A 12245-nucleotide genomic window follows, 5' to 3' on the forward strand; every position below is an offset into this window, starting at 1 on the left:
GCTGTGTCCTTATTTCATTTCAAAGCGTAATGACGCAGAAACACAGTGAGAGAGCACACGTTTGGGTGGCTTGGGGCCTGAGTTGCTTTGGATATGAGAAGATCCAGATGGGTCCAGGGTCCCAGCAGGCTGCACACCATTTTCCCACACCTCCCTCGGGCTCACCGAGGCTGGCTGACTGAGGCTAGGGACTGGGCCTCTGGGTTCCCTGCTTCTCACAGATTCTTATTTTCTTGTTCGATCCCCTTCATTTTTTGTTTGTTTGTTTGTTTTTCTTCATTTTAGTTTCTCTTTTTTTCTTCTTCTTTCTGGCATCAGATAATTCTGTCGAGTCAAACACCTATTTGGGAACACAAAAGAATTAGAAACAAGAGGGCAAACGATGCCTCCCCCTATATTTTATTTCTAGGAGAATATTATCAAGAGGGAAAGTTAAGTAGGATCCCACGATGCCAGGTTTTAAACGAGTCTGAAAATCTCTATTTGCAAATAGGCCTCATTTTTTAAAAAGCAACTTAACTACTGTACTATAAATAACTTTAACCAGCAGGCCTGCCGTAAAACATAGGTCTGCAAATGTCAGGTGGGCAGAATAATGAAGAAGAAATCCCACCAAGTAGGAGTACTCAGAAGTAAGGATTGTGTGGGAGGAGGCTCCCTGGGAACTGGGGTGGATGATCAAGAAAAGAGAAAACACAAATGGTTTAGTCTTTCGACCAGACAGGAAAACTGATGTGTACTATGCATGGTGAGTCACTGAAAATGACATTTTTCTCAAGTTGTATGGAGTGACTTCTGTGAGCTATTCTTAAGAAAAGCTATGCTTGGAACCGAAGAGAATTAAAGTGGGATAATAAATACAATATAGGTTTGGTATTGTATTCCCTAATACCTCCCCAGTTGTTAGCCACTCTGCCAGCATAAAAGCCTCTTCTAACAAAAATGCCACAATTTCTGCCCAAAACTGTGCAAAACACGTTTAATTATGGTTAACTCGTGCTTTGAAGATCCCGATGGAAAATGTGGATGGTATTGACAGTTTATACTTTCTACTTACCGTGTGTATGCATGTGTGCCTATGTGTACACGTTCTCGCACGTGTGTGTGTGTGGGGTGGGAATCTGACAGCTTTCTTTAGATTTTAGTAAGGATAGAGAGTGGGCCAGGGGAAGATGCCAGTGTACTCTGGCTTTGTTTTACCCAGTGAGCTTGGAAATACAAGCCATGTTGAAGAAAAGGTATTTTATTAGATAAACAGAATTAAAAACTAAAATAAAATTTAAAAAGGGAATTCTAAAGGAAAAACACTTCATTTCTAAGCGGCTCATTCCTGCAACTGATTGCCCACCTGCTCTTGTTAATTGGGTTATTTAATCAGCCATGATTACTGATGATAAATACCTTGGAAGTACCAGGGCTGTTTGAATGACTGTCAAAAGTCCTCTGGTTGAATCTGTTTCTCACCAGAGGTCTTTAATCATTTTAATATATTTCATTGAAAGGAAAAATATAAGGCCCCATGGCAAAAATATACTGTAGAATTTCCCCCCAAGTGTTCCTAACAGAGGTTTTCGGGGCATGGGAAACATATCCATTAGCAGAGCTGGGGAAGCCAAGGTGCCTGCCTAACTGTGGCACCTTTCAGATAGGGAGGGACTGGGTCCCTCTCTCCGCTGGCATGCAGTGCACCCAGGAGGATGTGGACTTGAACTTGCTAAGATACGCGCACGCTGGTAAAATGCATTCCCAGGATGGAGACCGCTTTACCTTCTACCTCTGGGACGGGGACAACAGGTCACCTGCATTTGACTGTCGCATCATCATTGAAGACACAGGAAGAGGTAAGAGTGTGTCTGTCTATGCTTAGTGAGACCAGTAGTTGTCAGTAGAAATGAGCTGGTGTAAACACACACATTTATTTACTATTGGACAAACAAACTTCCTGACCTCTGTAGGGATCAGGCACATGCATAGTGCAGAAACACTTAGACAAAAACATCAATATAATCAAAACAAAAGAACAAACCCAAAGAAATAGAGGAAATATATAACTTCTTGATACTCAAGTGCCACTATTCTATAATTTGATTGTAACTTACGCCAGGAGGTTAAGAATCATATCTTGTTCGCAATCCCAGGGTCTAAACATTTTCAGATCCAATTGTCTTTGATCCTTAATACATGCTTTATTGACTAATGTTTCCTTGTTTTGTCTTGTTTGCCAGGATGCTCAGGATTAAATTCAGTGATTTACTTGCAATTTTTATAAATCTATTTTATGTGTGTGCAATAATGACAATAGTCCTGAATTGATTTTTCTTCGTATGAGTTAATTTTGTTTCTTTGGGGGCTTATATTACATTTCACTTACTTGTTTTCCAGTTATAAGATGTGTTCTATGACTAAGGACAGTCAGATAGATGAGGTAGATGATTCTGAGTATGTTTATTCTTCTCTGCAAACATAGCACTGCGCTAGGTGGGTTTTGACAACATGACACCACACCTGGGAAGATGGAGTCTCCATTGTGACTGTCTCCATCAGATTGGACTGTAGGCAGTTCTGGGGACATTTTCTTGATTAATGATTGATGTGGGTGGGCCCACTCTACTGTGGATGGCACAACCCCTGGTCCTGGTCCCTGGAACCTCTATCTCCTGGTCCTGGGATATAGAAGAAAGCAGGCTGAATACGTCATGGGAGCAAACCAGTAAGCAGTGTCCCTCCATGGTGTGGGCTTCAGTTTCTGCCCCCAGTTCCTACCCTTGGGTTCCCTTGATGATGGAGTGTGTAACCTGCAAGCTGAAACCCTTTCCTTACTCAGGTTGGTTTGGGTCAGTGTTTTTATCACAATGGCAGAAACTTAAGTAGGACAACCGTGCGCACAGAAGATGCCCAGGCAGATGGGATACACTAGTATTTTGGCACGTGACAGGTGACATACCGGCGCAGGCGCTCTTCCCACTGCCTTGCTTTACAGAATGAGAGAAGCCACTCCATGGGCACCAGGGAGTTCTCTTGCTTCTTTGTATGTTGTTTTATCACTCTACAGCATTGTGTCCTGTTTTTCTGCTGTTTAAATTTATGTCACCTCACAGGTCATTTATCAGTTGCTTACTATATTCCTCATGACTTTGCAAGGATAGCTTTTTAAAAAGAGATCTATATTTTTTATTTAAATTCCTTTTGCATGTGCATGAGCTTTCTTTGCATGTGTGTCTGTGCACCACTGCATTCCTGGTGTATGTGGAGACCAGAAGAGGCTGTCAGACACCCTGATACTGGAGTTACAAACGGCTATGAGCTGCTGAGAACTAAATCTAGGTCCTCCACAAAGAGCAGCCAGTGCTCTTAACTGATGTGATATCTCCCCAATTGACCTCAGATAGAGCCACACTGAGTAGCTGGTTGTACCATCTCCTCTATTTGGAATATAGGCTTAGTTCAATCTAGGACCTGTTAGATGCGATCTTCCACCTTCCAGCTGTGATGTGACATGTTGTGACTGTCACATCAGCAGAAAGGATACCTTCAGAAGGCATTTAGGATGCACAGGGCTGTGGTTTATCTAGCCTCAGCCCTCACAGTGCTGGAGAGCAGCAGCAAGGCAAGAGCTGGGTGCTCTTCCTCCCCCTAGAGGTGGCTGTGCTCCTGGTAAAAGTGTCCTGCAACGTACGTTTCCTCTGCCTTCTTTGTTCCTCTTACTGCCTCTGTGTGTTTATTGTGGTTACCTCAGAGCATCTGCCGCTTAGATTTTCGTTTGAATTTAGAATGGTCTTTGATTCTGTCATTTCAATTGGAGAAAAAAAAAGCACAGTGTGCCCCAAATACCAGTTTGGTCATTTGAAACAAAATTCTGAAATCTTACCACCCCTGGCATTTCGGAGTGAATAATCTTTGTGGTGGGAATTTCCTGGGAGTTGTGGTATATTTAATAGCATAGCTGGCCTCTGACCAGTAGAAGCCAATAGAATCTTCAATTAATGACAACCAGGGATACCTCCAGATTTTGGTTGGACAGAATAAACAATAGTTAAGAGCAGTTGCTGCTTTTGCAGAGGACCTGCATTTGGTTTCTAGTACCCACATGATGACTCAGAGTCATCTGTAACTCAAGTTCCATGCACACAAGCGCACAGACACACATGCATGCACACGTGAAATGCTTATATACAGACAGACAGACAAACAAGCAAGATGTTGCCAGACATTGGCAAATATCTTGAAAAACAGAGAAAGGGTTTGGGTGGGTTGGAGTGGGAGTAGGGGGGTGTTGTGTGCTGTAAGTGAGTTGTGTGTAGTGTGTTCTCTCTGTGTGTGTGTGTGTGTGTGTGTGTGTGTGAGAGAGAGAGAGAGAGAGAGAGAGATACAGTGTAAGTATGAGCGTGTGTGTCATGTCACGTGGTGTGTGTGTATGTGTGTGTATGTATGCACTAGTGGCTTTTGTTAGAAATACTCATGTAAAATTATACCACTTCAGGCCAACAAAATATTTCACTGGGTAAAGGAACTCGACACCAAGCCTGACATCTTGATTTCAATCCATCAAACGCATATGGTGGAAGCAGAGAATCAATTCCTGCAAATCAAATTGTCCTGACCTACACACACACACACACACACACGGGGACACACACACACACACACACACACACACACACATCCAATAAATGTAAAAGTAAATGACACCATCTTGATGCTTTACTCTCCCTTTTCTATTGCTGTGAAGAGACACTGTGACCAAGGGAATAGTGGGACATTCAGTTCCACAGGGTGAGCTCATAACCATCCAAGTGGGAACCGTGGCAGCAGACAAGCAGGCATGGCTCCAGAGCAGTGGCTGAGAGCTTACATCCACAAACAGGGAGCGGAAATCTAACAGGAAATGGCCTGCATTTTTGAAACCTCAAGGTCACACCTGCCAATCCTTCCCAATCACTTCCACCAACTAGAGACCAAGTGTTAAATATAGGAAGATACAGGGCCAGTCACATTCAACAAAGACTCTTACTGGCTCTTATGCTTTCAATCTATTTTCACACACTTTACCTTTGTTTTTGGATATTTGCCCATTTAGTGTTGCTTATTGAAGAGGGAGTGGTACAGGGCAGTGGCTATGAGTTGCGCCTTGTGACTTACAGCCAATTCTGCCTCCAGCTTTCATTAAGAGATAGCCTCTAGCAGTAAGTGGTGCCTCTACACCCCAACCTCTGAATCTGTAGTCTGGGGGTTAGGATAAAGCTCCTCCCCACAGTAGAGCCCCATCCTGTGCCTGACATGATGCAGCCTCCGTTCATTTTGACCGTTTACTTATTTTGTGGTGATAAGAGTTGAGCTTTGGTCCTTGTGCATGCGAGGCAAGCACTTTGTAGATGAACTATGTCTCCAACTCAAAGCTTTATATTTTAGAGTTGATCGTTTTTAGTGGATCTCTGGTAAATGCAACTGGAGTGTAGTCCCTGGTTTGTGAACTATCACCAGCCTATGTGCTAATCTCTTTATCTCGCTAATTCCTACTCTCATCTTTATTTCCTTTAACACTATAGAGTAGGTGTATTCTAAAATGAGCCCTTGCCTCTTCTGTGAAGTGTTTGCTCAAGTCCTTTTGACTTGTTCTTTCCTTGTTTGTTAGGCCTTGCCAGGTGGTGGTGGCACAGCCATTTAATCCCAGTACTTGGGAGGCAGAGGCAGTCAAATCTCCAAGTTTGAGGCCAGCCTGGCCTACAGAGCGAGTTCTAGGACAGCCAGGGCTACGCGGAGAAACCCTGTCTCCAAAACATAGGCCTTCCCATAGCAGGTTGACTTTTTGGCCTTTGTCTTTTATCTTTTCTTTGGACATTGCATTAGTTATGTTACCCATTCCTGCAATCGAACACTCAACAACAGGAAACTTGGGGCAAGAGGCTGATCTTGGCTTTTAGCGCAAAGGGGCCAGATGGCCCATTACAGTGGGAGGCATAGTGGTGGGGACCGGAGGCAGCTAGCGGCCCCTCGGGAAACAGGAAAATGAAGGCTGGCGCTAACCTTGCCTTCTCTTTTCATTTACTCTGGGCCCGCCCATTAATAACACTGCCTATATTCAGGAGAGCCTTTAACGGTTAAAATTTCTGGAAACACTGTAATAGACACAGCCAATGTTGTGTTTCCCTGATTATTCTAAATCCAAACAAGTTAACAATGAACAGTCACCATCACGGAAATCACATTTTTTTTTTAATTTGAAATTTTTTTGACAATGTCATACGTGAATATTGTATTTGCTCATTTCCACCCTTACCTCTTCTCTCCAACTCCTCCCATTTCTTCCGTTCACCCCCCCAACCCCTCTCAAATTATTGGCCTCTTCTTCCTTTATTACTATTGCTACACACACACACACACACACACACACGCACACACGCACGCACGCACGCACGCACGCACGCACGCACGCACGCACGCACCCTGCTAAGTCCGTTTAGTGGTGTTCCTACGTATGCATGTTGAGGGCTGACCCCTTGGGGCTGGATAACGTCTCAGTGGCTCATTCCTGGACAACACGATTCTGCGTCTTTCTGCAGCCATTAGTTGTCTATAGTTCCCCTTCCAAGGGCTGATTGAGCCTTGTGAGATTTCCCCCATCTACATTGGCATGTCAGCCACTATTGCCATTTTTCAAGTCTTGGTTAGGTAACCATGTTGTTAGAATTTCATGTGTGCAGCTTCCCGCATATATAGAATACGCTGTCTCAGCAGACACCCTGATCTACTGACTTCCAGTCTGCCTGGCCCCCTTCTGGACCCCCTTCTGTGTCCATGAGCTTTAGGTAGCAATGTTAACGTATCAGTTGGGGTTGGGCGCCCAGGTCAGTTGTTCTCTGCATTTTGACCAGTTGTGGATTTTTGTAATGGCTCCATCTCCTGCAAAAAGAAGATAGAGGGTGAGAGATTTTATAGCTGAGTAGGAACTATTGATTGCTTTCTCCCCTTGGCAGCTTACACGGTGCCTTCAATATTTGGAAAGCGTTGAGGCTTCCAGATCAGATCCTGCTCAGTTTCTCCAAGTCCTGTGTCTGAAGCATGTGCTGTCTTTAGCAATGGGGGCATCAAATATTTTAAATATGAATCTTAACTAAAATTTCCTTGCCACACAGGTGATATTGTCATTCATGCGAAACCACTCGTGGTAGCCAACGGTGACAGAGGTCTCTTGACGCCTGCCACTCTTCTGGCTGAGGATGGAGCAGACAAGCCTGAGGAATTACTCTACCTTATCACTTTCCCACCACAGTATGGCCAAGTGGAGTATGTCTACTCTCCTGGAGTCCCCATTACCAGCTTTAGCCAAATGGACATAGCAGGACAGGCAGTCTGCTACATACACAAGAGCAGGACTGCCGTCCCCGGTGACAGCTTCAGGTGAGCCCACGACACTTGTGTGTACCCCTTCCTTAAATTAATGCTTAGGAAGAGAAAAGGAGTGAAGTTGGTGTACCCCACGGCACTAGCCACTTTACTGTGTGTTTCTGGCATGGGACATTGCTTACGGATACACGAAACAATGTAATCTTTTAGAGGAAGGACCATTAAGACTTTTCCGGCTCTCCTATAGCTGTGCTTTCTTCTGCTTCCCGACTGTAGGAAAGGTGAAAACACACTATTAAAATGGCAGGAGCAAGGCAAACCACCACGGCTGTGGTTAGAAGCTAAGTGTCATAGGCAGATCCGTGTTCAAGCCCTTCTCTGAAAGGAACACAAAGAACCGAGAAGACCCTCGCTCCAGAAAGACAGAAATGTAATTTCCCCGCTCTGAGTGCATTTTTCTATCTGAGGCTAAGGCACATATTAGCATAATAAATTTGGCATGAGCAGACACTGCCTTTTGACACAACATGTTGCCGTAACTATATCATAAATCACGTTGTCACAAAGTGGATCATATTTCCCCATAGAAACCGTGTTATAATTGGGGACTGTGCACCTGCTCAAGGATTCAGTATCAAATAAATCACAGGGATGAATAACGACCTGGGGTGAAAAGGCAAAGATACTACGTTAATGCAAATCTGCATTCATCTGAAACATGGAGGTTTGTTACAAGTCTCACAAAGCAGGAGAAATTCTGAGGGCTTTAGTGACAGTGGAAGCTAGCTGGGCACGTGGTCTTTCATAAAATCGGAGACCCGGGCCTGGGGCAAGGGCCAGCCGATCTTGGATTAGCCGTTGGGTATCGATCCAGCCTTTACTTTTTACCAGTTAGAGAGCATTAGTTTGTCGGCCATAGATACAGGACTATTGATCCCCAGTAAGATGCTTACCACATCCATTTAACTTCTGGAGTGCACTGTAAGGTAAGCGAGCCTAGCGTATATTATCCAGGCAGCCACGTTCACATCTCTTCTCTCTCGTATTCCACCTATTTAAATTCCTGCTGTGATAAGCACCATGTCCGTAAGGATGACGTTCCTTGCCATTTGAACTTTAAAAAGTGATCTCTGAGGAATGGTCTAGATTAAACCCTGTATTAAACAACAGCAACAACAACAACAAAAAAATACAGACTGATATGAGCTAATATTTCCCCTTCTCTCTCATATGTGTGTTCATGTGGGGGTGGTGCACATGTGTGTGCAAGTGCATGTTCCTTTGGAAGGCGGAGCACGAAGCTGGTGTCAATCTCCAAATGCCGTCCACCTTGCTTTTGAGATAAGGTGTCTCCTGTCCTTGATCTTACCCAGCAGGCCAGGCTGGCTGGTCAGTGCACTCAGGAGTCTTCCTATCTCTGCCTCCAGTATTCCGATACCAGGCGCTCGCCAGTGCACTCAGGGGTGTTTGTTTGTTTGTTTGTTTTGTTTTGTTTTTAAATGTGGGCATTGGGGTTCAGATCCAAGTCAGCGTGCTTTCAAATCAAGCCCTTTAGGAACTGACCCATCCCCTCCATGCCCTCTTTATAGCTGTCCTAAAACAGGAGGATTAGTATTTAATTGAGCAATATCTTTACTGTGTTCGCGCTTGAGTGCTGTGGTGCATTAATGAAAACATCAAAAGGGAGGGATTCCTCTTCTAGTTGGCTCTTGTGTTTAAGTTGTACGTGGTTGCCGTTGTGGAAGTACAGGTTCAGGGTCTTTTATTGCCTTTGTGATTCCCAGCACCATGAACGTCATCAAGTTATATGGCCCCTTGAATTACTGCTCCTTCTATGGGACTGGAAAGCGCTCATTGGCCTTGCCAATTAGGGCCATAGGGAGGTTCAAATGAGTTAGGCCCGCGCGGTGCACGCAACGTTTGGCACAAAGGGAGAGTTTGGCGCTATCTGCCACTGTCCTTACCCTGGTGTTGCCATTGGCATGACATTCTTTCCTTGGCCATGGTCGCACCTTCCATCTTCGCAGTAGCAAGCGTGATCATGGAGGAATAAGTGCATTCAGGTGGGAGTGGTGCCTGCCCGTTTCCCGTTTGCTAAGGAAGTGGGTGCTCCTTGGCCTAACACATGTTTGTCAGAACCAGGGCGTTTGGTTTTATACCCATTTCTGGGGCCTTTGGCTTCTCTCCACTCCTGTTTCTCTAGTGTTTGCCCACTGGGCTGTCAGCTCCAGTATTGATGGCTACTGGAGGAACCAGTGAGTGAAGACACAGATGTAGACAAGTGAAGGTGAGATGCTAAGATGGTGGCAACCTAAGCCCAAATCCCTTCCTTACTCAGGACTAGTGACCCTGTGAAATGCCTGATTCATTTTTAAAGCTTGTTTTCCTTGCAGTGTCTACTTTCTTAGTTCTTCAGAGAGTTACCCAGGGAGCACCACCTGTGGGAGCACCTTACATGGCACCATTACACAGCCCAAATTCTTGGGCCTCGTGCCAGTTGCTGGTAACTCCAATCTCAGCTGGAATCTGTCTTTTGAAAAGCCCTCCGAGAATCTGATGCCTCAGGACCAGGATCCCCGAGCTGGCCTAATCCACGGCCCTGAGTGTCTTCTCGGGCCTCCAGGAAAATTCCCAGAAGCCCTGCCAGGCTCTCCTGTAGACAGAGGGAGCTAAGGCTCTCAGGTCCTCACCTCCATGGAGTAACTGGACCTTCACTTCCACTTTGTCTTTTGATATTCTGTTTTCTGCTTGGTTTTGCGTACCGGGTTTCTCTGAAGGTTTTCTTCAGCAGAAGTTTGTGGCCTGATTTCCTGGAGCCAGTGACTTGGGTTTGTAGTGACATGAACATGAGAAGTGGCTTGGGCTGGTGGAGGAGGAAGCTGCATGGAAGAACGGACTGGATGGTGAGAGGCGGGCCCTGCTGCCTCACTCACCCTTCTGTGAGGTTCCCAGAGACGGCCCCGGTTGGTGTGGAGTTCTCTACCCAATCTTCATACTTTCCTTTTTTCACAAAGATTATGAGTCCCACTCTCTGCCTCTGCAGCCTCGAGGAACATCTACCCAGGATTTAAGACATTGTTTTCCTGTATGTATGTATATATGTATATATATATATATATATATATATACATATATATATATATATAGCATTTTTTTGGAATTGAGATTTTAATGCATAAGTATTTCTGGATTTAGAGTTAAAAAGGTTACTTTCAAAGAACATTTATTTAACTAGAATAAAAAGTTGATGTAGAGCAATGGTTCTCAACCTGTGGTCTCGACCCCCTCGGGGGTCACATGTCAGATATCCTGTAGATCAGATATTTGCATTATGATTCATACCAGTAACACCATTACAGTCATGAAAGCAGCAATGGAATTCTTTTATGCTTGGGGGCTACCACAGCATGAGGACTGTATAAAGGGCTGCAGCATTAGGAAGGCTGAGACCATGGATACAGAGTAGAATCACAATTTCAAGAGTGAAGGCTGTGTAGCTCGTGGCACAGACTACCCTGACGGCTTTTGAGTGACTCAGATTAGGAAACAGGGCCATGGGGAGGAACACAAAGGGCAGAGAGCACCCATCCAGCCCGGAGCCTTCATTTATCTGTGGGGAAGCTCTTGTTCGAATACCCACATCACCTTGGGCAGGGCACCAGGCACTTGGGATGTCTTTCTTCCAGGCCATTAGCCACCATCTTGAGAGTGATGTGGTGGTTACCAGTTTGTGCACAGAATCCTAAATTTGAGGGACAAAGGCCCCGCCTGATGATTGATGTAACAATTGTGCATCAGGACTTCCTTGGGAACCGAGGGTTTATTACAAATGAAGTATTCTTTGCAATATACCTTTTCATAGCAGAAATGAGTGGAGACTCTGTTTGTGCGAAGGAAGCCCTTCAATGCGTTGTCCTGATCCGGGGCCAGCAGTTTTACATATGTACAATGGAAGAGGCTCGCATCTGCCCGAGATCCACATTTTAATCTTGTCATTTCGCTCACCCAATCACGGGCTGCTGTGCTGTTTGTCAGGTGGCTCTAGACCAAAGCCGAGTGCCTGTTCTTTAATGAAAATGCGATCGTGGTGCCTTTTAAAAATTAAATATATGCAACCAATCTAATCACCCAAATTTATGTGGCTTGCTGTTAAATTTGGCAAGGGATTTGGCTGGGTAAAGGAGATGAATTCTATGGTAGAGAATTTTCCCTCTTTCTCTTTTTTAAAGTAGGATGTGGCAGCATTAATTAAATGGGGTCTAATGGTTGAATTTTACCTTCTGCAAAAATATTTTGTGAATCATGAATTTCCCCTGCATTGTTTGGTGCTGCTGGCCTGGAAGAGAGATTTGGCAGCCCACTGTAGGACAGATGACACGGAGCGATTAGCAAGCCGACTTCAGCTGCTGGCGGCTGGGTCCTGAAAGAACATGTTAATGTCCTCCATTTTGACATGCCGGCTGGACTTTTTTTTTTTTTTTTCCTGAGGAGCTGGCACTATTTATGATTCCATTTTTATCTTTTAAATGCCATGACAGATGGCAGATTCTTCAGCCAACTCTATTGCCAGGAAATGCAGAAAGCTTGACAGCATTGTGGTAATGGTAAAATCAGACCAGGCAAGCACCCCTAGACAAACCACAAGTCATTCTCCAAATTTTTATGAGAACGCTGGTCATCCTGGGTGCCTCTTTTTGCAGGGTAGGGGGACGGGGAGGAAACAAGGGAAATCGAACAAAATGGACCTGCAGACAGAACCAGTACCCCCATGCGGCTGGCCTCCTCACCTCAGGGTGGGCACCCCTGACTTTCAGAATATGTTTGCTGGGTTGGGAAGAGAGCACAGGGGAGTCTCCTTGCTGGTATTTTGCAGGCAGGAGCGCTGCCGACCTGGTTTTGCT

The 12245-nt window shown here is 45.0% G+C and overlaps 1 protein-coding gene across 3 annotated transcripts in view; it reads left to right on the plus strand.

Annotated features, from left to right (window-relative positions):
• Positions 1-12245, plus strand: part of Frem1 (FRAS1 related extracellular matrix 1) — a 118738-nt gene that overhangs the window by 65147 nt on the left and 41346 nt on the right. For all 3 annotated transcript variants that reach the window (XM_032902365.1, XM_032902370.1, XM_032902378.1), the window contains exons 22-23: positions 1646-1841; positions 7134-7398. In XM_032902365.1, the coding sequence (XP_032758256.1) occupies positions 1646-1841; positions 7134-7398 (461 nt within the window). The remainder of the gene's footprint in view (positions 1-1645; positions 1842-7133; positions 7399-12245) is intronic.

The sequence above is a fragment of the Rattus rattus genome, chromosome 1, assembly GCF_011064425.1.
Source record: "Rattus rattus isolate New Zealand chromosome 1, Rrattus_CSIRO_v1, whole genome shotgun sequence".
Taxonomy (NCBI): Eukaryota; Metazoa; Chordata; class Mammalia; order Rodentia; family Muridae; genus Rattus; species Rattus rattus.